General features: G+C 39.6%; 1 protein-coding gene across 2 annotated transcripts; it reads left to right on the top strand.

Annotated features, from left to right (window-relative positions):
- Window positions 1-27,270, top strand: LOC101158350 (protein kinase C and casein kinase substrate in neurons protein 1). Of its 2 annotated transcripts, none has more exons than XM_011475009.3 (10): window positions 1-123; window positions 19,636-19,758; window positions 22,848-23,004; window positions 23,111-23,346; window positions 23,515-23,670; window positions 25,085-25,260; window positions 25,342-25,462; window positions 25,552-25,673; window positions 25,843-26,039; window positions 26,619-27,270. In XM_011475009.3, the coding sequence occupies exons 2-10, from the start codon at window positions 19,702-19,704 to the stop codon at window positions 26,726-26,728; spliced, it is 1,332 nt and encodes a 443-aa protein (XP_011473311.1). In that variant the 5' UTR covers window positions 1-123; window positions 19,636-19,701; the 3' UTR covers window positions 26,729-27,270. The 2 variants fall into 2 exon arrangements, with proteins under 2 accessions (XP_011473311.1, XP_004068877.1); XM_004068829.3 differs by lacking the exon at window positions 1-123 and adding an exon at window positions 13,489-13,731.

Here is a 27,270-nt window from a genome sequence, read left to right on the forward strand (position 1 = left end):
AGGACCAACCCCCATCTGGCGGCTCCTCAGTTCGCCAGCAGCTAAACGGAGGTTGACTCCCATCTGGAGCGCTATGACAATGCACTAACAAATTAAATGATATTGGAACGCTACATCTTTCAGGTATGTACTTGTTATTTACTTTTTCTGTCGACCATAACTAGTTGTAATGTCTTCCGTGGAGAAGTTTAAGGGCTTTCTCTAGTGAGTGAAAGTCCATAAAAGCAAAAGTGTAAGTTTTTTTTCAGACCATGATCCTTGTCATTGCATGTAAGACTTTTGAGCTCTATTTTTTTTTAGATTAAATCATTTGATAACTGGATAGAGCTCATGAGCAGACCCTGCAGCAGTAAATGGAGACGCGGCAGGAGTGTGTGAGGCTGCAGTAGAGGCCAGGGAGGGACTTCACAAGTCAGAAGGCTGCTCTATGAGAGCTGTTTCCTCCACTCTACAAATATCAGTGTTTTGTGGTTGAAAGGACAGCTGAAGGTGGAGGAGATCTCTGTCCGCGGTTCTGAACCATATGATGAGCTGATGTTTAAAGAGCCACTCCACTGAAAACTCATTTGATATCATTTTATTTTCAAAAACAAAATAAAATAGTTAAACATAACAAACAAACGTAAAATAATGAAGTGCTAGAAAAAGGAGTGAGTAGAAGAAAATGTATTAATTTCTGTCTCCAATCCTGCCCTATTTTATGGGTACATTTGTACACCTTAGATCATTATTCACATAAACACAAAAGAATGAAAGACAAAGCTAAATTACTACACTACTACTACAAGTATCTAGATACCAAAACAACCTCCCCAGTCTTAATTGTCCGTACTTTGTTCCATTGGGCTTTTCAATTTTCTAACCTATACGTTTCCATAATTTTCAGTTTGTATATTTTTTAAATTGTTTTAACATTTTTACTTATTTTGATGTTTTCCTCCACTTTATTCCACAACCTCACTAACAGGCAGAAATGCACAAACTTTTTTTGTGTTGTTCTTTCACAAGGGTTTTTTTGATATCCTATTTTTTTCTCATATCTCTCCTAATCTTTCCTGAAACAGTTTTTGTTCTGTGGGAGTATTTTTTTAAGATGTATTAAATATTTGCATTGAGTTGGATCTGGCTCCAAACAGGATAGCTTCGATATTGCTCGACATTGTTGTAGCATCGCTAACGTTGGGTTGGGGTTGTGAGGGTCTGTAATCTAGCAGGAGAGAGTGAAGACAAGGATCATGGGAACAGTCGCCACAACTCAGAGGCGAATTTCGACTGAACTCCTGCTGCTTTACAGAAACTATGTCCTGAAAGGCATGAATGTGTGAAAGTCAATGTCTTGCTGGGATGTAGCTGTGAAAGATGTTTGAAAATAACTCAGGAAATGCTCAAACGTATTTCCAATAATAACTGGAGGTCAACATCATCTCATTCATTTCACAACAGAATATTATAATACTTACAAAATGGAATATTCACTGTCTGATTGATATATGACTATACAACGGAGCCGTGATTGTTGATAAATTGCTAAAAACCTTAGAAAAAAAACGTAGAATTTCCAATATAAAATGGACGAAGCCAACACAAAAGTTGTTTTCATTAATCATTGCATGTTATTATTATAACCAGAGTAAAATATTGTGCACAAAAACTGCTGGACCTCTCGAAAATATGGAAAACGTCAGAATAAGGGAGGTCAGAAGAAATCGATTGTATCATATTTCATAACCACATCAAAGCTGAAAGCCATTGGAAGGCCTGACTGAAAACGTGTCTCCTGACGCGCACGTCAATGTGGTTTTACTCGAGCGCCTAATTGGATTGATTTATGAAACAAATGAGAGGCACTCATTTGATTTGTAGGGTTCGCTTAACTTCCTTCCTGCTCCTGAAGAGAGGATGACAGATGAAGCATGACTGCTAATGCGATTAATTAGACTCAACTCAACATCGACTCTTTTCTCCATCGCCCCCTCTGTACGTACAATTACAGATATGTTATTTCCACTGGGAAGAGACGCAGCACTTTCACAGCCTGTTTTCATTCGTCTTCACAAGCTTGTGTCACATCTGGCGCTCCGAGTCCTAGCTGTTATTGAATTAAAAGATTGCAATTAAGATGAGTTATTCTTAGTCATCTCGAGGCCAATTCCACCTGTCACCTCACTAAAGGACATCACTTTTCCACTTATACAATAAAAGGACAGATGTGTCTAAAGAGGAAGTGCTTTTATTTTCAAACCTGTAAAATACAAAAACAAAACAAAAAAACAAGTTTCAAAACTCTTATTTTCTTAAAATTTTGACCAAGTTTTTGGAGCAGCCCCTTTACTCATACTCCTAATGTAACACATTTGTACAGACATTTATATTAGTTTTTTACTTCAGCTGCAAATCAGTTCGACTGAACAAGCAGGCAATCTCAAACATTCTGCTCCCATTTTCTGAATAATAACATTAAAACATCACCAACGCTTATCATCCACTTTTCTCACAGGTTTGAAAAACAACAGACCATCCCTCCTCTTCTTTCTTGGCTGTGTCCAAATTTGAGGGCTGTGTTCTTCCTGGGCTGCATTTGTAGGGTGCCTAGGTCACAGCGCCGCGACAAGTGCTGTCCAAATTCAACAACTCCTTCAAATGCAGCCATCGAATTCTTCTTTTTCTCGATTTCAAGGATTGGTCTGGTCTATCCTTCTATGCTGTCCATATCCCAAGATGCATTGCGGCCGTACCCACAGATTTTCTGACAACAATAGCGGACTATAAGGCGGGACCTTGAGATAATGACACCTTTTTATAATTACACCTCCAAGATTAAAAAAGTTGGATCAAATGAGCCAGGAAAGTTTTGAGCACAGTGCCTGGTTCACTATTCCTCTCTTTTTGGGACTCCCGGTTGCTAGGCGACAGGGCATTTGCCGATATAGCGGCTGGAATTATTTAAAGGCTAAACTCGTCCAAATTCACATCTGTTAACATCCGTCCTCCGCACTCGACACAGGACCCCAACAACGTCGCACGGGAAGGCAGCGGCCATTGAAGGATGCGGCCCTCGAATTTGGACACACCCCTCTTCTCTGACTGGCTCCATGTGGCCTCTGCTGGCTTCTGACGGCCACAATGTTGCATCTTGTGGAGAAAATCTCAAGCTCTGCTTCCTTTACAATTTTTTCTTATTTACAGAAAATAAACTATTTTGTTTATTATCTTTATGGTGAGGATTAACATGCAGTAAAGTTCTTTTTTCTATCAAGTGGTGCGGAAAATATGAGGGCAGTGGGAGACCAGAATGGCCCCCTGGGCCCAGAGTTTGAGACACTTGTTTGGGTTCAGTCATGCTCATCAATCCACATCTGAGTTCACTTCAATTCTTCCTCCTGTTGGTCTGAAAATGACCACGCCATTAAACAGTTGAGTCTGGGTGCATTTCTTTTTAAACTGCACAAATTAACTTTTAAACTATTTTGTTTATCGTTTGAACTTACAAACTAGCAGTTCCAGCCTGAAAGCCGAACGTCGAGTGAGCAGGACTTTGTCTTTCTCCTGAACTGTGAGGTAACTTTAACCTGCAATCAGATCCTCCTAGGGGATCATGGGACATCGGCAGACTGCATCATCTCTCTGCAGCTGATGTCACACAGGAAAAGAGATACGTATTCCGTCTTGCAAGGGTGTGCGTCAGTCTAGGTTATAAAGTGCTGGTTGGCTTATTGACCCGACCGCAACAGAGAAGGATCAGGCGTTTAATGAGGAGTGCTGTGACATCTGGATGCTGGTATAAATGGAAATGACAGACGTGACCGTAGTCACTTATAGGGTTTCAAATGATTGCTGACAGATATTAGTTTAAAACACCAATATTACAAGACAAAAGGCGGTTTAAAAGTCTTGTCTTATATTATTTCGTCTATTTTCTGTACAGAACCTGTAGGCCTGAGTCAGCAGATTGCAAACATTGCAACCAAGCAGGTTTAGCAGCAACCACAGACTTTATTCACACCTCTATGAGATGACTTTCATTCTTGTTCTGGCCTGTAAATGTGGCATTTCATAGCAAAAATACTCAAAATATCACCTCTCTGAACAGTGGCAGTGTCTATTTTAGAATTGGGTGGCATTTGGAGGAGGCAAACACAAGAGTTTTACAGGCAGGAAAGTAAAAGCTGTGAACGTGAATTATCTGTTGTGCAAAACCCCAAAAGATGGTGAGTTAGGACTGTCAGGAAATTTAAGGAACAAAAAAAAGAAAGAAAACAAATTAATCAAAATCAAAAGTTTTTTTTTACTTTCAAAGTCAATTTTCATCCAACAAATTTATTATTAAAGTTTTCTTTCAAATATATAGTATTTTTATCAGGTAAAACATATTCCTTTATTTTTAAATCGTCATTTGATTAATTTTTGTCACAATAGAAGTGGTTTTTAGTTTCAAACACAATTAATTTTGACAAGAAATTTGAGGAAATAAATCAATATTAAAATAAAACTGTAATTTTAATTGATTTACTATTTTGGCAGTGATATCCAGAGTTTGTCAGATGTTCTTTGTGATCAAATAAGTGTTTGATTAGCTTCTCGCCCTCAAACTGTTAGGACTTTGTTATTAAATAATTCTGGCATCTCCTACGCAGTCATAGCCTTTAACTGGCCCCATGGCCCTTCATAGGGGTGCACAGTAAGTGATACTTTTTCTAGTTTAATCAATCAGTTATTAGGAAGTTGTTAAAGGAAACCAGATATGAGATTATTATGAAAAATTATGTAAAATTTCGAGTTACTCTGGCTTTGAATGGAGTTCCTAGGTACTGTGGTTTGAAGTTTTGAAGAGCAGAATTGAAATTTTTATTGACAAAAAAAAATAATAATTTTACTTTTCATCTCATTAGATTTCATTTTAAAATAAGGAAAAGACAAAAACATACTTTTAATGTGTCAGAAAAGGTGCCTGACTAAAGCCATTTTAGAGTTTAAGAGGAATAGAAGGACATCAGATGCAGCAGGGTTCTTTGAGGCTCATCAGATGTATAGTGTCTCTTCACAGCCAAGACGGGAGGAAGGAGGAGTGATCCACGTCGCCATAGAAACTACGATTGTCAAAGACAGGCTCTGTATGTGTTTGTGTGCTTGTTAACAAATGAACACAAGTAGTGTGGTTGTTGGAAATTGGAGCTTTAACCTCAAACTGAGGATGATTTTGTGTTGGATTGTGCAAAATATAAATATCTTAAAGGGTGTGTAGGAAATTTTAACTTTACTTCTGTTAACGTTTAAAACCTTTTTTTCGAGAACTGTTTTCCTGATATGTTCTGCAGTTTTTTGTTTAAAATTCTAGAAAAACCAATGCAACTCAGAAAACTTGGATCAATAGGAAGTTTAGAATCGTTTCACTCCAGATACAGGAACCAGAAGCTAGAGCAAGTTCCAGAAGTGACACAAAGTATTTTATTTCATAGATTTTTGAAATGTGTGAGTAAAAGAATTTAAATCAGGACAAAGAAACTACTAATTAAATTGTTAACCTGTAATTCTTTCAAATACTGATCATTAAAGGCACTGAAAACTTGACCATTACCCTAAAAAGCTGTGGATTGCTCTCAGGGTTTGTGCTTTTACTGAGTCCTGCCTATTTTTAGTTCCATCCCAGCATGTTGGTAAAATAGACAAATACATATTTTGGAATGGATATGAGAGTTTGCAAATCCATACAAGTAAAATACTAAAACATAAACAATCCAACCCAAAAGTAAAACTGAAAGGATTTTTTAGCTTTAAGGATTGTGATCCCCCCCCCCCCCCCCCACCTACTTTAATGTGCATAAAATCTGTCTTCTACCTTTATGTTTTTAAACTATTTTGTTTTCTCAATAGTATTTTCTCTCAGTAAACCTTAATTATGGGAGCCGGAGAATTTTTATCCCCACTTTGTGCACCTTTCAAAGCATTTAGCAGCTGCCCTGCCTCTGAATGAGTCACTTCCATTTTCTCCCCTGAGTCAGCCTGGCTCATTCACGGAGCATGCAGGAGCTGAGCTGCAGGCTTTCATAAACGCCCTGTCTGTCTTGCATCCACTGCACTGTGCAAGACCTTATTGATTTCAGGCAAACGCAAACTCAGAGAGATTAGTTCTCTCCGCAAACGCTCATCGTATTGACTGAATTCACTAAACTGTAAACATTTCACATCTGCAATGTACAAATATTACGTGATAATAAGTTTGCCTCATAAAACCAGCTAAAGTTGGTTCTGTGCTTTCATAATGCTATGTTCACACTGGGCACGTGATGAGTGTTTAGCATATGATGCTCACACTGGACCGTCACTACTAAGGCATGTCCGCCATCTACACTTGGAAGAGACTGGGTGTAAAATGTCGAAGCGGTGCAAATCTCGCAAACTGTGCTCCAGGCTTTTTTCTTTCACAGCTCTATTCCGATATATGAAAGACTTGGTGTCATAGAATTCTGGTCGGGCACAAACCACAATCATTAGTTTTCAAACGGTTGGTACTTCTGTGAATTTGAAGGGACATCTGCTCTAGTTCCAAAATCTTTTGTAATACATATTCAGTATCTAAAAATTAATGTCTAATAATGGTCAGGTATTAGATGCAAAGCTTCTGAAATTTAAAGCCATCTTGGTTATGAAATGGAGAAAGAGCAGACCAGCTCCTGCTGTCTTTGCCGGTTGGTCATAATTTACTTGCAGCATAATAGGATGTAAAAGTGGGGTCAAATGCTGTGAGCCCCACAGGGGTAAAACCTCATTAGATGATATGCAGGCGACATATATCAGAAGCGTGGGGGAGCATCTGTCTGTGGAAGGAGACAACAGTTGCCTCTGACTGTTTCATCACATAAAGGGTGTTGCAATCATGATCAGTGCTCCTGCAGGGTTGTTAAGAAATTGCTCTGATTTGAATATATTTTTTTCTTTCCAAGATCCGACTTGACATATCTTAGGGACCGTTATAAATATATTTTTAAACCCAGTTATGATGTTGCAGAATGTTCCGGGTATACATCAACTCTTCTCACATGAGAGCAAAAAGAGGCATCCATAAATAATGTGTAATATGAAAAATTGTATCTTATCTTCTATAACCTCTAGCTGTGAAGCTTGTATTAGTTGCTTGGATACAGTGCTGACTCATTCCTGTTCTTTGACTTTGTCTATTCACACATGACTCCTCTTATCTGTATCCTGTCCATCTCAATCCCTGGGATAACTAACTTTCTGACGCACACCTACCTGAATATAAGCCACTGTTTTAAAGGATGACCTGGGAGTGGCAACATTCTTTTGCACAACAAGTTAATGATTAACGGCTCACCGTGTTCCGTCAGCGACGTCGATGTTCTCTCTTGGTTGTATATAGTGCAGGTAAGAAAAAGACATGCTGGTTGTTTGGATTTGTCAAAGTTGCTGGTTATCAGTAACGCTGCAGTGATTGTTAATTTGTTTCTTTTTTAATAAGTCAACATAGAGTTTTTATTGTGTTTCCAAGGACTGTTCTGACTAGGTTTCTCCTAGATTGCTGCCTTTAACCTATCAGACTGAACGTATAGACTTAATGTTATCTCTTCTGCTATTTTGAATTGGAGAAACTGACAGCAAACATGATTTGAAGACAAGTACCGGTAAACGTATCACATCTCTCTATCTGCAAGCTTTTATGTTCAGTGTTAATTCCTGTGAAAAGCATAATGCTGTCAGTAAATGGTAAATGGCGTATTATTATATGGTGCTTTTCTACCTTTCTTGAAGGCCCCTAATGCTTTGCAGTCACAGTCCCATTCACACAGGCACACACACTGATGGCTGCTCTGCTGGCGCCAACCCATAACCACCAGGGGTAATGTGGAGTTCAGTGTCTCGCCCAAGAACATTTTGACACATGGGCGAGCAAGGCGGGAACAGAATCTACAATTAGAGGTCGACCGCTCTACTCCTATACCATGGCCACCCTCACATGTATATATTGAAAATATGTAAGCCTTGTCAAGTCTTCAAGTTTGGGTTCACTGTATAGTGACCACACTAGTGACAAAAGTAAAGCCTTAAGTGAAGCAGCCGTTGGGACTAGATTTTTCTCCACCCACTTCAATTATGGAGAAGATGAAGTAAAATGAGTGTTCTGTTGGGGACCCACCTGCAAACCAAAAACAAAAACCTTGAAAACCCTTACATTTTCACAAATCCCTTACATTTTCAAGGGGCCTTAAAGTACTTAAAAATCCACTTTATATTGTAAAAGCACTCTAAGAAATTGCCACATTGCCTGTTCCAGGCTACAAAAACTACTTTGGACTGTACTTGTGGGAAAAAGGTTGCATAAACCCAGCACAACTGTTGGGTGTCAGTTAAAATACTTTATCAATATGATTTTGGTTCACAAGTTTATGATTTGATTTTAACTCACAGTTATAGTAATTTATAGTTTTACCCATTATATTGATCTTTCCCTGTATTTCCATTGAAAAAATGTATTTTTGATGCTGATTAAAAACACTTTTCACATAATTAATGATTTAATCTAAATCAAAGCAGACGTTTTAAACTTAGCACAACTCTAAAGAATACCTAGAATATGTTTTTGAAGACAATAGTGATTGAATCACCAAGTGTGAATGAATAATTGACACATTGTTAGCTATGGAAAAGTGCAGATAAATCCAATCCATTAATATTTTTATTAAATGAGTAATTTTTTACCCAGTCCTCTCAACTCCTTAGAAAAAAACTGACGTTTATCAATTACCAGGTTGCGTTTTAAGGTTCTTAAGGTGTACACACTTATCTTGTTTGATTTTTAAAATCTCAGAAAATTATCATGTCCAAACTATTATTGCAACCTGTCAAAGCTTTATCCATAACATGTGAAGTATCTGCAAGTTTTACTGTTCTTTATCCTTCTTTATTCTATTTTCTTTGCTCTTTATGTTCTTTGCATTAGCAATTTGATTGAAACAATCGTAATAATACCTGCTTTTATCTAAACAATCGTTGTTAGTCTGCTGCTATTCTCATCATTGAGTGTATCTGCATGCACAGTATAATCTGCATCGATAGAATATTCTAGAGGAGGTATTGGGAAGAAGGTGCTCACATTAGGAATGGTCTACTTAACATTTTTCTGAACATTTTATAAGAAATATGTGATGTTGAAGAGTTTTTTAACCAACAACTCTGTCAACATTAAGTTAACATTAAGTTATCATAGTCACACTATTGACAGACACATTTTATTTTTATCACATAGTCAATAAAACAAACTAGCAAACAATTGGGTTTATTAGCTCACCCTCCCAGTCCAGGTTTACTCAAAGACATTGGATGGAAGTAGTCATGAAGTTCGCAGATGCAAACTGAGAATAAAACATTCATTCATTCATCTTCTTCTGTTTGTTCCCTTTCGGGGTCACGGGGCTGCCGGAGCCTATCCCGGCCACTTATGGGCAAAGGCAGGTGACACCCTGAACAGGTCGCCAGTCTGTCCTGAAAAAAAACAAATGTGTAAATAACCTTTATTTAACAAAGTCATTTATCAGGAAAAGGTCAAACACCTCCAGAAATACTGTTGGTTTTTCCTTGTTTCTTCTGTTTTTGGATTTTATCCTGGAAAAAAATCCTAATAAAAAGAAAAACTTAAATTAAATATGACCTATCTCTTAATGGTAAAGTTGATTAGATCATGAGTTAGAATATTAATATTAATATTTCATCACTTCGTCAGTCAATCAGAGTAATGTCTTCCATTTGGCATTTAAAGAATTTAATTTAGGGGGTTACTGCATGGCAGTGGGGGGTAACCAGAAGATTGTGAGTATGTGTGCGAGAGTGCATGGGTGGGACGGACCTGGGGGCTGGCTCGCTGGATCCTCTGGGGCTTTCCCTCCCCATCACAGAGGGGGGAGGGCATTGAGGGGGTTGGGGAGGGGGGCTCAGATAATATGGCGGAGGAGGAGGGTTGTAGTGGGTAGGGTTATGGGGGGTGGCTGTGGGTGCGCGGCGATCTCTGGGTTGTTCGGGTCGGGTGCCGGGGCTGGCTCGCGGAGACGGGGCGCCGGTCGGGTGGTGGGCGGCTCATGGGTTCTCGGGGTCCTGGCTTCGTCCTTGGCCCTTGTCTCGGTGTCCGGCGCCCGGTGGCCCCCATGGCTGCCGCCTGGTACGGCTAAGCGCTCCTGTCCTGTGGCCTGGGGGCCGGACGCCGGGTTTGCTTATGCCTTTGGGCGTGGGGGGGGGGGGGGGGGCCTGTAGGGGGGCCTTCTCTGCGCCTGGCAGGGTGGGTGGGCGATCCCCTCCTCCCCCCATCCCGGGCTGCCTGGGTCCGGATGCCGGGGGGGTCTCCTGGCCTGGGGGTCTCTCTTCCCCTCTCCTGGACTGGCTGGTCTGGCTGGGTAGGATCTGGTTCCCCTTATGAACACACAGTTCACGACGGCAGCATGCATGTATCTCCACCCCCACGTGCACGTGCACACTACCACACTGCTCCCTGTCTGCTTCATCCCTCCTCCTTACCCACAGTGTATTGATGGACAGATATTTTGCGCTCATCTTAGTGTCAGATTTTCACCTTTGATGTAATATTTGTCTTTCCAGCGGATTTGGTATAATTGTTACAGCTTAAAATAATAACTTATTCAAATCAGTACTTGTATCCCCCACTTTCTCACCTCTCTTCCTTTTACTCTCTTCCACCACCCCCCTCACATTCTTCCCCTCTCCCTCCCCACACACACTAAATGTAACAAATAAATAAAAAATAATACAACAAAAAGGGGTTTATACAAATCTACACTCTGGTTTCTCAAAGCTATATAACTTCTTTTTGTGATAGTAAAACCTGTCCAACACAAAAGGCCTTCAGTTCTAATCTGTTTGCTCAGCTGTTGGACAGAACAAGTTAAAAAAATAAAAATAAGACTTTAAGTTTTACCTGTAGCTTATGGGTTAAAGCCGGAGGAATACCTGAATAGTGTTATTTTTGGTTTTCCATTTCAAATCCTCAACGGTTCTGACTTCTTAAAATGCCAAGACATGCATAAAGACTTGCATAGAAACTTGCGTAGAGACTTGCAGAGAGACTTCTGTAGAAACTTGAGTAGAGACTTGCACAGAGACTTGCATAGAGCCTTATGTAGAGACTTGCATAGAGCCTTACGTAGAGACTTGCATAGAGCCTTACGTAGAGACTTGCATAAAGCCTTACGTAGAGACTTGCATAGAGCCTTACGTAGAGACTTGCATAGAGCCTTACGTAGAGACTTGCATAGTACGTTACGTAGAGACTTGCATAGAGCCTTACATAGAGACTTGCGTAGAGACTTATGTAGCATGCACACAGAAGGAGTTGTGAATGTAGTTTAGGGGGAAGTTTACAAAATTCAGTAGACATGTAGCAGAAATCAATCAGCACAACTACAAGACACAAATTCATCATTCAAATTGGCAAAAACAGATTACCCTATGTACTTAGGCAGACCTATTAAACCTATTTTAGTGATGCTAACTCACATCAAACCTTACAGAGTTTCTGGACATGGGTCAGGCTGACGGTCCCATTTATCTGTTTGCCCAGCTGAATTTGAATTATTGATTATCGAGCTCTATATTTAGGAGCCTCATTCATCAGGAGGACCTGAATGTGATGAGAGCAGCAGCAGCAAGGATGTCCTGAGGGAAAGAAAAGAGCTTTATCTGCATAACCTGTATTCTGCGTGCTCTAAAGCCAGCTGGTCTGACACAGATAGAGGGTGTGTTTGTGTGTTGGAGAATACCAGTATCTTTTGATGTTGATTTTTTGGTGTTTCTGTTGTCTTATATTGTACATCTGTACATTCCATCCAGTGTCTATTGCCTGTCCGGCTGGCAGTGGGGTCTGGTTGAGGACTCAGGCTGCATATAATGTATATATATATATATATATATATATATAATGTAAACATTATAACTTGCATATTATAAAATGTAACATAATATAACAAAATAACATTTTAGATGTGTTAACATCCTTTCTTTTTGATTATTTTGCCTTTTTATGGTAAGAAGATGGTCTTTTTTATAATGTATTCAGGTCTGCTTTTGGTTTAAACTTTTTTTAAAAATCTTAATTGAATGTTAATTTATCTTTTTACAATGTAAAATCTTTGTGTGAAAATATTGCAAAAAAGATTATTCCCCCCCCCAACAATAGTATATTTATACATGGAAAAAGTGATTAGTGATAATAAAATGAAAAGAAGTAATTGTTGGTATTTATGTAGTTATCATTTGCCTACACGGTATTATCACCATAAAGCTATTGTGTCTCAGTTCTGTCTTTCAATGAGAAAACACTGACGTGCTATGTGCTGACTATACAAGATGTGATGTTCCTGTTCTGCCTGATTGAATGACCCACTTTCATGTAATCAGCCCCAGTCTACAGTATAAAAACAGACTGGATACACTGGGAAGGCAGAGTTTCTCTGTGACAGACGGTTCTCCTTCTGCAGATGTTGAACATAAATTCTCGTTTCCTGTGTTGTTCTTCTCTTTGTTAAGAAATAGTCGAAACCTTGACAGTAATTATTTAAAAAAATCCCAACAGGTCAGCATAATAGCAGTATCTTAAAATAGGTTTAATGAAAAGAATAAATGTGGATTTGTTTTATTTACAGTAATCTGACAATTTCATCTTCGTTTTATTTTGTAATGAAATATTTAGGTTGCTTGGGTTTGAAATACATGGATTCCAGTTCTTTCGAATGAAGAACTTGCAATTCACCCACTCCAAAGTTTACAGTAGGTCTTCCACACTCAGCAAGGGATAAAAATACATTACAATCGTCTTTAATTTAAAACAATAACTACCGTAGTTGATTGGTAAGCTTTAATAGAAAAAAGCTTGTGTTTGCTGCCCTCAGGTGTGATCTGGTTGGTCCTCATGTAGCATCCAAGACTGACTGAGGTTTCTATCATCCAGCTTTAGGAAGCTCTCGTGGTGTTCTTTAACCGCTTCAGACGCTGCAGATGAAGCAGTCTTAGAGTGTTGGTGAAGTGGAGGAGTTGGGATTGCAGTTGGCTTTGTAACCAATAGTGTCTTAGGTTTTATTGGTGAACGCCTGCTTCAGAATTTTATCAAAACATCCCAGTGAGCCAAACTGAGTTAATCATTCAAGGTTTTATTGCTCCTTTGTCAACAGCACACCTGAGCTTGCTGGTTATTCTTAAAATTCCAAAGAGCTTACTCATTAAACACCTTTCTCAGGGTCAACGTCAGCCTTTGTGCTCTCAGCTGTTGCACTTTTCTTTCAAGTTTTTCCTTTTTTCTGTCCAATAGAAATGAATGTTCAAGTGGCTGTTACATACCGTGCAAGTAGTTTCTTTTATTAAAGTAAGATCCTTTCTATGCTAAACAAAAACTCTCCAAACTGGTATTTGAGCACCTCACTCACATCTCCCTCAGCCCTGTTTCCCTCTGTAATCTCTCTGGTCTATCATTCTGTTTGAGCAATTAAAGGCGAGCGCACCACTGGATCATGGCTCAGCCATTGTGTAACTGAGTAAGATCTGACAGATTAGAGTAGCTGCGCGCGCTGATGCAGCATCAAGACGCCGTACGCTGCTGAGCAAACGTAGAGTCAGACAGGAAGAGAGTGGACGAGTTGCGGGGCTGCTTGCTGGAGGAGCCCACGTGTCTGGTATCTCTTAGCTGTGAGCTTCGCCGCTGTTCATGGAGGACCGGAGGTAGGCTTTTGTTGCTTTTGTGGGGGGCAGTGCTTTCTTGGGGTGTCATTGTTTGGCGGTTTGGCTCACTGGGATGTATTGATGCAGCTGCCTCTCAGAGCTGGGAGTTGTGGTTGTTTTTTGTTGCCTGTGTACTTGTTATAATGTTATGATTACTCACGATGCTCTTGATTGTTTTCCAACTGAGACGCTGCTGTTTAACAGGGATAGGAGTGAATAGAAGTGAATTGTGATATCTAAGCCTTGGACTGGGCAGTGTTTTTCTTTGGAAAGTTGAATCATGAAGCCTCAGTGTTCTTACCTGTGGTCTTTCTAGGAAATCTTCCAATCTGCAGTAAGACAAGCAAAGGCTACCCTGAACAAAAGCTCTCCTCTCTCCATGCAGCTAACGGCTTAACCAAGCATGAGAAACACCCACTTCTGCCGCCTGCTCTCCACGCTGCATTGTTACTGTTGGATCTGCTTTACTCATTGGGTTAAACATCAACACCTGAACATTTTGGTTTTATTCACATGGCTCACATTATTCCCTCATTTCATATCTGCCTTTCATTGTCAAGTCCTGCCCCAGCTCCTGGTCCATGATTGACCCAAATACCCGTGCAGCTTCCACCCCTCCCCCTGACCTCCCATCAAAACACATCACTCCCGATCCCCTCTCCATTGTTCCATTTCTGTCTTTCCATTTCTTATTTTCCTTTAGTTTTTTTGTGGAATTGGATGATTTTTTTTATTTGTTTTTGAGTGCATTAAATAACTCAAGAGCCCTACTTAGGACACATTTACATGGGCAGGTTTGATCCTCATCAGGGTTTAAATAGACTACAATTTGGATGAAAGCTCACTTGAACCAAACATGAGAGCCCCTCCCCCTTAGAGTGAGGGTCTCGATTTACAGGTGAACCAAAGTGCAGAGGGGAAGTCAGGAGAGTGAATGACTTAAACTATGCTTTTCACAAAGCTGAAGAATCAGATCTCTGGCTAAAGTGTAAAGTATCTAACAGAGTGAATGTGATGCGGTGAGGAGATGCAAACTCTCATCTGCGGGGGTTCTTCCAAGCAGTTTGCTCCGCTTCAGTATTTGCTTTGCTTCAAAAGGGCCTAATGTGAAAGAAATCCAAACCAAAATCTGTTAGTGTCCTCTCTGGACCCAGTCCATGGGACTGTCCCGCTGAGAAAAGTAGAAACCAAATCACATTTAAATAATTGTTTATTTTTGTTATCAAAAGTTCTACTCTGTAAGAACGTCATATTCACTTTCACTTTAAGTTATTTAATGTGTTTGGTGGTTAATTTCATGACATTTATTTTAAATAAATCTAATGTTAATGTGAGGGAACAGATAACCAGTGTCTGTTTTCAAATAAAAATAAAAAGATTGTTCAGATAGATTGTTTTTACTGTAAATAACACATTTGTTTGTCATTTTTCAATGTTGTTACAATACTCTATTAGAGTTAAACATCCTGTAAAGCTGACTGAAACCCATCTGTAAGTGATGATTATGATGACTGAGGATGTTCAGATGAATACCGTGGTGCACAGGTGCGTTTCTTCAGTAGTCTGGTGTCATCATTGTTCTCAAAGTTAAGCTCTTAGCTTCTCACATGAGCCCAGTAGCTTTCAGCAAAGAACCAATGAAGCATCATTCTCAAAATGCCAAATTTTGAAAGGCTTGACATCGATATCATGCTGCATGATATATTTTAAATTGTTTCTGCGTATTTGCCGAAGGGTTTAAAGGCTGGTGGCTGATTTTTAATCAATACATCATCAGAGATCCAATCCCAATCAGATCCTTGTCTGTTTATTAGTCTGTGTTATTCAAACAGAGGCTTCTCTGTTCTTCTCCCCAAATGACCATTTTTACCTCAGTTATAGGTAAAAATGCTTTATCAAATAACCCTCCTTGATGCATTCTTGTCTCATATTTCTCATTAGTTATTTGCATTTCTATTTTTGCATGTGGTCTTGATTTGCATTCCATGTTGTTCTTTTTGTGCATGTAGTATTTGTGTCACCTTCTCACATTTAAGTTTTCCATCTTAGTTTTTTGTCAGTATCTTTGTACCGTAATTGTTTGTAGTGTTGCACTTTTATCCTTCTTTCACGGTAAAAAATGTAATATTTAAAAAAAAATCAACCCAGAGATATTTAATTATTTGATTATTATTTGCTTTTACTTTATCTGTATTTCACTCTTAATAGATTTTGTTTTAACTCCAGCATTGTCCTCAGGGTGATCCTCCATACATTGATCAGCCATTCTCATAGAACAGGGTCGTTGCAGTGGGGTATTCCGGGTCTAGCCGCTTGCCTTGATCAGGCGTTAATCCCCCGGTGACGTCCTCTGTGATCACGATTGGGTCGGCCTCTTGCGTGGACTGATCCCCAAAATATCACTTCCACCAATCAGCATCAAGCTAGGTTTCCACATTAGTTTCTAATTCTGTTTACACTTGGAGTTTTATTCCTGTGTCATTTTATGCCTCTATTTGTTGAGTGAGATGAGGAGCCGGTTTAGCTCGTGCTGGTTTGCGGCGCCTTCCGTCCGTGAAACCAGGGTTCGACTCCGGGCTGCTCCCTGTTCCCTTCTCTACCTCTGTGCCGGTTCCAAGCCCGGTTTGAGAAGGTTGCGTCAGGAAGGGCATCCGGCGTAAAACATTGCCAAATTTACCATGCGACTTGTTCGCTGTGGCGACCCCTGATGGGAGAAGCCGAAAGTGGAAAAAAAAAAAAAAAAAAAAAAAATTTGTTGAGTGAGATGCATTTTATAATTTTATTTTAAATTGTTTTAAACCTGTAACGCACTTTGTGTTGCTGCTGCATGAAAAGTGCTTTTTAAATAAAGTTTAAATTTGAATTAGAATTTAACAAACTATAGAACCAAAACTGGATCGGTGTTAAAAACAAGAAAACTTTAGTGTTTCAAGATTTAAAATGTTGTCATCTAGCAGCACTAAAGGGACAAGACTTTATTTACTTAGCTTACTGCTAAAAAAAATTTTTTTTTTTAAATTACTTTACAAATTGATCTAATATTGGATTAAACAGAGGCGTTTCATATATCAAATGAAACATGTCACATTTGTAGATGTTTTGTTGATTAACTCAATAAATTTAGTAAAGAAAATGGCAAGTTTTATGCTTCAAAAGCAATATCTATTGACCTCAGCCTCCCTATCTTTCTCTCTATTTACACTTCAGGAGTGAAAATTGGTTGTTGCCTCAGTACAACTGTTTCTGCAAAGACAAGTAATTTACACCAACAATCAAGAGCAAAAAAACAAAAAGTCTGCTTCGGAAAAATTAAAGAGATAACTCACGCTCTTATGACTCATCTAGTGATAATCCGTTTATTCATTAGGCTTAGATGCTTTTTATATTCAAAATGTCAGCAGTGAGTTAAGGTATTCGTCTATAAAATGATGTATTTCTTATTCAAATCCTCCCAACAGTTTGCTAATATTTCATATTGGAATGGAGTAGTATGTTTGAAATATTTTAGCCAGTTGTTAACTAAATAACTACTGCACACATTTTAATAATAACATTTGTCCTCAGAAGAGAATATGAACATGTTATCAATTTTAAAATCAAACCCTTGACTTTAGCATCTTAGCGAGACGGGAAACAGAAACAAATGTTAAAAATTGTCAAATGCTCACCTGTGCACTGGCACAGTAAAATATAAAAAGCCAACGTGACTTTCAATAGATCTACATAGTCGATGTTGAAATTAGAGTTGTGGGCCGACCCAAAACCAATGGAGAGAGTGAAGCAGCACAACTATAGTTGTTGTTAGTAAGTCTTTGTCAGTGTGGGCTTGTTCTCTGTCAGAAACAATCAGGGGTCTGTTTTGCCACTTATTTAATTTCCTGTTTATGAATTCTTGAGCCACCTTTGCTGATTGTGTCACAGCTGCTGTTGATACCTCAAGCGAGTAGCAATGTTAGCCGAGCAGATTGGTTTTAGATGAGTCTACAAGCTGAAAATGAAAGGCAGTCATTAAATTGGGTGGCATTGATGTGATAGTGGAGCAGAGAGAGCCTGAAGTCCTCCATGCACGAAACTTAGTGTTATCAAAGTGCTTGAGGTCTCTTCATATCAGCATGTTGTATAAAGCCAAAGACTTTGTTAGATAACCTTTTTTATCTGCCAAGAATTGGGGAGCCAGTTTAGCTCGTGCTGGTTTGCGGCGCCTTCCGTCCGTGAAACCCGGGTTCGACTCCGGGCTGCTCCCTGTTCCCTTCTCTACCTCTGCCGGTTCCAAGCCCGGTTTGAGAAGGTTGCGTCAGGAAGGGCATCCGGCGTAAAACATTGCCAAATTTACCATGCGACTTGTTCGCTGTGGCGACCCCTGATGGGAGAAGCCGAAAGTGGAAGAAGAAGATCTGCCAAGAATTACTTCATTTGTTATCATCATTGACCTTTATTCTTAGAAGAAATCCCTCATCGTTGCAATTAACCTTTATTTTAAATCAATGATTATTATAAATGTGCAAGTTCTAAAAGGGATGTCGTTTAACATCATGTGATCAGTTATTTAACAAAGACTTAGTCAAATTTCTAAAGAAAATTTTACAGAATAAAGGTTACACTTCAGCCATCTGTAGCAGAATAACTTATGGGGGCCGGTTTAGCTCGTGCTGGTTTGCGGCGCCTTCAGTCCGTGACACCAGGGTTCGAATCTGGGCTGCTCCCTATTCCCTTCTCTGCTGGTGTGCCGGTCCCAAGCCCAGTTGGATTTAGAGGGTTGCATCAGGAAGGGCATCCAGCGTAAAAACATTGCCAAGTTCACCATGCGACTCATCCTCAAGGGAGGGTTGTTTCGTTGTGGCAAACTCTGATGGGAGAAGCCGAAAGTGAAAGAAGATCTGTAGCAGAATAACTTGGAATTATTGTTTTCTTTCTTAACCGTGGAACACATAAGCACTGATTATTTTACAGCCCTCTTAAGGTGCGGCTGGAGGTCCCAAGTTGCATTTAAGCTTTTGAACCAAACCTCCAAAAAATGTAAATGTTGAAGCCCCTCAAGAGACCGCCGGATGCTGATGACTGATGAGGGGCAATTTCCCCTTTGACTCTTAAGTTAATACGTTTGAATTTACACAGAAGATAAAAGTATGGACAGCCTGGTGCAACGTACCTTTTGATGTATATCACTAATTATTAAAACATGACAAGTGTGCCTGGGGGAGGGGCACTTTTCTGTTATTTGTGTTGATTGATTGATTGATTGACTGCCGGCCTGCCTGCCTGCCTGCCTCGTTGGTTGGTTGGTTGATCAAATGCTGGACACAAAAAGCCCAAATTGTCATCTCGCTACCTCTGTGCCTTAGAGCTGGTTTAAGTGTTTTCAAATCCCTTGTTTCTCCTTTAGGCTCTGTCTATGTCATATTTTCCTAATTTTGTTTTTATGAGGTTGAAATAGATGTGTAAACTATTTTGCGTTTTTAAATCAAAGATTTTACGCTGTATTCCTTAGAACTTTCTCCAATACTGCTAAGTCAAACATCAAGGTTAGCATGCCGATTGTAGGAGGAGTGGCTATCAGTATTCTAAATGGGACATCTGGAAATATTCCTAGAATTATGAATTCTGCACATGGAAATGATATACCGGTAATCATTCTCAAACTTGTGTGCTTTTTTTTAAATGTGTGTTCAATGCACGCCTGAAATGAAATCTTTTGTTTACAAAGTTTACGAAATTGCAGCAAATGTTGACTTCAGTTTCAGCTTTTTTCTGTTTTCTGTTTTCATGTATAAAGTGAACATTTCTTTAGTTTTGCAAGGTTGCAGCTGCCAATCAGATTCTTAAGATTATAAGTGACATTTGTCTAGAATGTTGAGTGTTGTTTCTGTTGTGTTCACATTTCTTTGTTTTGGAATTGTCTTACAGTGCATGAAGAGCATCATTCTGCTGCAAATCCCACACAACTGACACTACTATCCCAAATCCAGGACCATGTCTGAAATCTATGATGATTCTAGTTTGGAAGAGACCACCGACAGCTTCTGGGAGGTGAGGCTTTGGCAGATAGAACATAGCTGGGGAGGGACACTGCCTTTTGTTGAACTCTTCCAGGCTGAGGGGAGATAAGCGGACTTATTTATCAGCATGTGTGGAGGCACATATTTGCACATAAATCAGACAGCATGCATAGCATCACATTTCTATCACGAGTTGGTTCATTGATTTGCTAGATCCTCTCTGCTCGTGCATCAGTGTGACACTCACACTATTTCTCACCAAGCTGACATGCTGGGGGATCTCAGGGCCATTATTAATAAGTGAGTTGATTAAGCATGCCAAGTCCTATCACAATAAAGTGTTAAAAGTAATAAAAGTGTCAAATAGGTTCAACTAAGAACTAATCATGCTGCAGCGCCACTCTCATTCATCCTGGGTTGAAACTTTGTCAGTTCCAGTTTAGGCGTTTTTTGTTTGTTTTTTTGGTTATTTACATTTGGTTACATATAATTGATTAGACTGTGTTCAGCATGTTGTTGTACCTCTTGTGTTTTTCCATTATAACAGACACCAGTTTTGACCAATGAAGCACAACATTGTTTTTAAAGATCTTTACTGCTCTGCTTTACTGTGTTCCTCTAATGCAGAAAGGTCGATGTCTAAAAAGAGTTGATAAAAAAATATGCATCTGTTCTGTTTTTTATTTTTTTTTGTATTTTATTTTAGTATGTTTAATGCACAATTGATTGATTGATTAATCGATTTTTAAAGCATCAAGCTCTTTTGGGCTGTGACTGCTCCACATCGCTCAGTAAAGAAGATAGTAATTGAAACTATGACAGTTGATCAGTTGGGTGTGGTCATGTGACCCTTTAGTTTCTATCAAGTTAGATAGTTTTTATATCTCCATGGTTCTTGCTATCTTTTCTATCTGTAGGGCCACTAAATCCTGACATTTCAGAGAATGAGTGAAAAATAGGACAAACTAGTCTGAGCATGCTCATTAAGATTAATTTGTAGTTGAAGTTTTGATATTTAAAACAAAGAAACAACTTTGTTTTGCAATAAGACTTTAGTGGTTACTTGGAGAACTGTACCCACTCCCAGTTGTTGTCTGTTAGTTTGTAACCACATGACTGCATTGTTGGTTTGTGTCCGCATCACTTTGTTTTATGTTCCTGTCATCTCATTTACTAGCATAACTTTGAGAAATGAGTGTGATGCTACGTACACTTCGGGCATGTGTGTATGCTCAAGAATGCACTAAACGATCATTCTTTAACGCGCTTCTTAGCATATGGCGTTCACACTGGACTGTCCTACCCGATACTAATGCGTGAACTCCCGGTTGGAAGAGGCTTGCTGCAAAATGTTGAAGCGATGCAAACCTTGTGAATCTTGCTGCAGGCTTTTTCCTTCACAGCTTTATTCCGATATATGAAAGACTTAGTGTCACAGAGTTCCATGCGGGGACAAACCACAGCTATTGTTTTGCCCTCAATGATCACTTTTGCTTTTGTTGACACGTCCATGTATTGAACAGGACGCCACCCATACGTCACCAAACCAGAGTCCCTGGTTTATCTTTCAACGCGTTCAATGTCCAAAAACAGACTGAAAAACTTACACAGCGACGTGTGAACATGAGAGTTTTGAACATGCATACACATAGACAAATCATTGGATTTGGCCGTTTAAACACGCGTTCCTGTGTGAAGGTAGCTTTAAAATGTGAAAAAGTTATCTTTCGCTCATGAACAAATTCAGGGTTAAACTGAAGACTGTCCAGATCTTCTCACGTTTTGTGTCAGTGTTGCTCTTGGGTTTTCTTCCGTGTACCTCCAGCCATCACCAGTAATTTGAGAAGCCGGTTCCTGGTATCACATCCATTATAGATGACACGGCGGCTCTTTTGTCTTCAAAGCTGGAATAATAAATTTAGCTGATCTCATAAAAAAAGACTGTAGACTGATATGCTGCTTTACATTCACATATGTAAGATAAAAATACGCAGAGACAAGTTTAGACGGAAAAGTAAATCCATAACTTTTATAGCCTGGGTTTATCATTCCCCCCCTTGTCCCTGTTGTATTTTCTCATATTCTTTCAGTCTGACAGTGAGTTCAGACATCAGCTGGAGCAGCAAAGGTGTTGTTTCTGGTCACTTTATTACTCAGTCACTGCAGTACTGTTGAGGTGCTGCAGTGCTGGCTGCTGACTCAGCTTGCTGCTGCTGCTGCTGCTGCTGCTGCTGCTGCTGGGGTGGAATACTATCATTTATCCCCCAGCTGCTTTTGTTAAGTCCAAACTTCAGCTGAGTTGAAAGTCCTTTTTGGGTTTTTCTTTGTTTGATTACATGCTCAGATTCCTTTGTCAGGGTGTTAAATGAGTGAAGACAACTGTTTTATTACTCTTTCTGTTCGGCTGTCTCTGGGCAAAACTCCCAGCTCACAGGAGGCCACTCCTGTGTTCATGGAGAGTTGTAAATTACCCGACATTAACCCGCCCCCTGCTTTCAGTGCACGGCTCCTAACAGCAGCAGCATTAGCAGCTTCTTGCCTGCCGTTGCCTCCTGTCAGTGATCACCTGCAGGATGTGAGGATGAGAGAAAGGACTCACAAAAGTACAAAGTAGATTCAGCTTCCTAATGTTAAATAGATGGTTGCCTGGAAGCAGTAAGGGGTTTCATAAAGCAGGATCCAGAAGTGATTTGACAGAAACAAAGTGAACATCTAAAAATGGCTTCTAATATCTTACTGACAAAGTTCTAACAATTTCATGATTACAAAATAAACAGTACAACCACCTCTTTTGGGTCTCAGCTTTATATTGCCAGTGAAAATGTATTTTCTATGTGCATTATTAATTGAAAATGAAACAAATAGGTTCTTTTTATTTACCATAAATTGATAGACATACAAATACTGTTTTGCACACACTTATAGACTGATCATTCTTCATTCAAAATGTTTTTAAGAATTATTTTTACACATTTTTAATCTTTCATGCATAATATCCCCTTTTAGAGAACAAAAAGAACTCCAGCAATATTTTTTTTAAAACAAAAATGCTTTCCATCAGCTTTGACTGCCTGAGAAATGTGCAGTGGGTGCAGTCTAATGCTTGTCTTTTCCTGAAAGGTTGGTAACTACAAACGAACGGTGAAGCGGATTGATGATGGCAATCGACTCTGCAATGACCTGATGAATTGCATTCAGGAGCGTGCCAAAATCGAGAAAGCGTACGCTCAGCAGCTGACTGAATGGTCCAAAAGATGGAGGCAGATGGTAGACAGAGGTAAGTCCTATGTCTGTGAAGAATGGATCTGAAAAGTCTTCTAAAAGCTTGATTATTTTTATTTTCTGGGAATATTAGCCGGAATTGCGTGTTTTTTCTTGACCAGGGCCTCAGTATGGCACGGTGGAGCGAGCCTGGATGGCCCTGATGACGGAGGCTGACAAGGTGAGTGACCTTCACCAGGACGTGAAGAACAGCCTGATAAACTTGGACTTTGAGAAGGTGAAGAACTGGCAAAAAGACTCCTACCACAAGCAGATGATGGGAGGATTCAAGGAGACCAAGGAGGCAGAAGAAGGGTTCAAGAAGGCCCAAAAGCCATGGGCCAAAAAGTTAAAGGAGGTGAGGGAAGAAAGAAAGACTAAGCTGTCTTGCTTTTCTTTAAGCATGCTTTAAATACCCCATGGGGTGGAACTCAGTATAAAATAAATAAAACGTACATTTAAAAACCTAAGAAAACCACAAGTCCAAGTGTTATTTATACATTTTTTTGTCATACTTCATGTTTAGCTCGAGGCTGCTAAAAAATCTTATCACATGACCTGTAAAGAGGAGAGGCTCGCCGTCACTAGAGAGGCGAACAGCAGGGCAGAGGCCTCGGTACCCGCGGAACAGCAAAAGAAGCTCCAGGAGAAACTAGACAAGTGCAAACAGGACTCCCAAAAGGTGAGAACAGCAGCTCAGTGGTTCCAAAAAGCCCCTGGGATCAACAATGTGCAAAATCATTTCCTGTCTTAAAAACCAAGAATAGCCTTTGTGATGTTTTTAGATATATTTTTCTCATGTTGCCCCAAAAAAGGCTTTTAAATATATAAAAAAAATGGACTGGTGTTGTAGAATAAATGCGAGTTGTTTTATAGGGGATTTAAACACGTAGAGATTACGTTAAGGACTCCAGTTATCTTTTGATCTAGTGTAAAAGTGTTCTCCACTGGTCTTTTAATTCTGATTATGCTGCTTTTAGGCAAAGTCAAAAGAACTGTAATTTTCTCGGACATAGTTTCTGCAGAGCGGCGGGAGTTCATTAGAAATCTGCCTCTGAGTAAAAAAAAAAAAAAAATTACCTCAGGTTTGCTCACTGCACCCCTCAGTACAGAGCAAACCTGCCCCCCTCAACCCTAACCCCAATTACAAAGAGAAGGCATTCAGAACATTTGACTGTTTCCCCAGGCAGTTTGCCGATAAACTAAAATGTTACGGTTTTTGGATACTATCCGTTCACGAAAAGTAGTACACTTGAAGTTTATTTTGTTAGGTGTACTTTAACAAGTATAGCAAGTCTACTGTAGTCCCTTAGTGTAGTCTGTAGTGACTAACTGAAAACTTATTCAAACTAAATCGGAACATTTTAAGTTCATAACATACAGATACTATATAAAAAAGTAAACTTCAAGTATACTGCCTTACTTTGAATGAAGACTAAATGTACTTGTAGTACACTAAAATAGATTACTTTTTGCTAAGGGATAAATCAGATTTTTAAACACTGTAATCACATTTTTAAGTACTTTTAGTCACTTTTGTCCCATTTGGAATTGATAAATAATGATGACAAAGTGCCGCTGCATCAGACATGTTAAGATCAGAAGATTTTCATCAAATGTTTGTAGCTTTAAATCCCGTTTTTTGTTTTTTACTTTCGGTCTCGAGAACAGCCGAGTTATCATTAGATACTCTTATTTCTTATAGGACAGTAACAACTGCCCAAAAAAAAAGAACAAAGCCCTCAATAACTGGTGTTGCACACCCCCTGCTTTAAATATTGAAGCAGCAAAGAATTGTGGGGTGTTCCTAACTCCTCCCATTAACAAAAGTCTAGTTTCTTATGCTTATGCCAAACAGGAAGTTACTTCAGGATATAAGCTTACAAAATAAAATAAAAATGAAGAGTTAATACAAATCTAAATAAAACCCTTCTAATCTATTGTAGTGTTTCAATTTCTGACTTTTTTTTAACTTAATTTGAAATTAAAATTTCTATACCAGTTAGAGTTTTTTTGTTAATTAATTGGGGCTTATGTAGACTTTCTCATGGTAAGAAAAACTTTTTTTTATGTTTCCTATGTGTCTTGTCACATAGGCAAGGGAGAAGTACGAGAAGGCTCTGGAAGAGCTGAGTAACAGCACCCCACAGTACACAGAAAGCATGGAGCAAGTGTTCGAACAGTGCCAGCAGTTTGAAGAAAGGAGGCTGAGCTTCATCAAAGAGGTGCTGCTGGATGTCAAACATCACCTCAACCTCACAGAGAACCAAAGGTTTGACCAAACTCTCAGCTGGGAACAGATGAAACAGTCATCAGCTGCTACTTTCACTGAATCTTAATCGTCTGTCCACAGTTATGCCGCTGTGTACCGGGACCTCGAACAAACCATTTCATCAGCAAGCCCACAGGAAGATCTGAGGTGGTTCAGTAGCAGCCACGGTCCTGGCATGCACATGAACTGGCCACAGTTTGAGGTAGTCTTCAGCCGTTTTGCTGCAAATGCTGTTCCACCACAAAAAACAATTTATGCCATTTTACTTTGTTATTATTTATTTATTTGCAGGAATACAACCCAGATCTTGCTCACAGCATCGCTAAGAAAGAAAAGATAGGGAAAGGAGATAAGATCAAGCTGACTCATGTCACACCATCTGTGCAGCACTCTCAAGGAGGAGACAGAGGAAGGTAACCTCCTAACAAATTCTGACTACTCATTGGTTTAATGTATGTCACCAAAGTAACTTTTAGTGTACAACTTCATTGAGACATAAACTCTGGTTAAAAAAGAGCAGGACTGCTATATTTGTCAGAAACCAAAAACACTGGATGGTAACTCTCTGGACTGTGTGTTCAGTGTGAGCAGCTACGAGAAGAACCAGGCATACACGCCCTCCACAGAGTGGTCAGATGAAGACCAGATGGCTCCAAACTCAGGCAGCGACACCAACGGAGGGTCGAACCCCTTCGAGGAGGATGTGGGGAGGGGTGTAAGAGTAAGAGCGCTATACGACTACGAGGGTCAAGAGCAGGACGAGCTGACCTTTAAAGCAGGTGGGTGTCAGGACCAAAGCTACAGAGTTCATTTATATAGCCAAACATTACAACACAGTTGTCTCAACGGGCTTCACTAATTGTAGAAAATATTAAATCTGTTATAAAATACAAAAGCTAATTGCTAAACTAAACAGACTAAACCGGGCATCCCTGCCCTTAGACCCTCCATCTCAGTAAGCAAAACGCTTCAAAATAAAAACCAATTCCAGGGGGGGAAAAAAGAAGAAACCTCAGGGATGTCCACATGAAGGAGGGATCCTCTCCCAGGACGAGAAGAAGCCGTCATCTGAATCTAGTATTATTTAAAACCCACAAACATTACTATCAATACATGTATTGGAAGCATACAACATAGAGAAAAACATACTTACATCAGACATAATATTTCAATTTTAATGCAGCACATGCTTGGCTTCATCTCCACTCAAGCCTCGAAAAACTGATTTCGAATCAATAATAATCAGTAAATAAAAAAGTGATCAAACAAACTGGAAATTTATTTCTCTGGCCTTTACATCCACATTCGAAATGTTCCATCTGATCGAATGTTATGTGTTCCTGTCTCTGCTAATTAAGGAGAAGAGCTGACGAAGCTGGAGGACGAGGATGAACAGGGCTGGTGTAAAGGTCGCCTGGACAACGGCAAGCTGGGTCTTTACCCAGCCAATTACGTGGAGGCAATCTGAGTTTTTTTTTCCTTTTTAGCTCAGCTGCTCCCCTCATCACAGATGAAACTGAACCGTCCACTCACACCTGCACAATGCTAGAGACTTCAGAGGAAAGCTCCTCCTCCTGTCAGGCACTGTGAGCTGCCCTCATCTTCACCATGGAGAACCTGTTCAGGAGCACATCACCTTCAAATCCTTTAACAGAAAAAGAGGATTGCTTTGTGTTCAGCTTGATATCAACTGTGAGGACAGCAGGTTATTCTCTCACCAGATGTTGTCATGGTGTCGTCAGACGTGCCTCTGCAGCCAGAATGAGCTATGCATTGTGCATTTTATGTAAATACTTGAATCCCATTTTACAGCCTGGATACTTGTACAGTTTTTTTCATTCAGTATAAGTGTTTTTATCTCTGCTACATGTTAGGCCCCAGAGGAATAGTTTGGCATTCCTAGTGCTTTCCACTGGATTTGAGGCACATTTAAGGCCTTCAGTTCAAACGCCACGCCAGTGTCATTCACAGCAGTTATTCCCAAAGAAACAGAAGAAAGAAGTTCATTTT

Source organism: Oryzias latipes, chromosome 5 (assembly GCF_002234675.1).
Source record: "Oryzias latipes chromosome 5, ASM223467v1".
NCBI lineage: Eukaryota > Metazoa > Chordata > Actinopteri > Beloniformes > Adrianichthyidae > Oryzias > Oryzias latipes.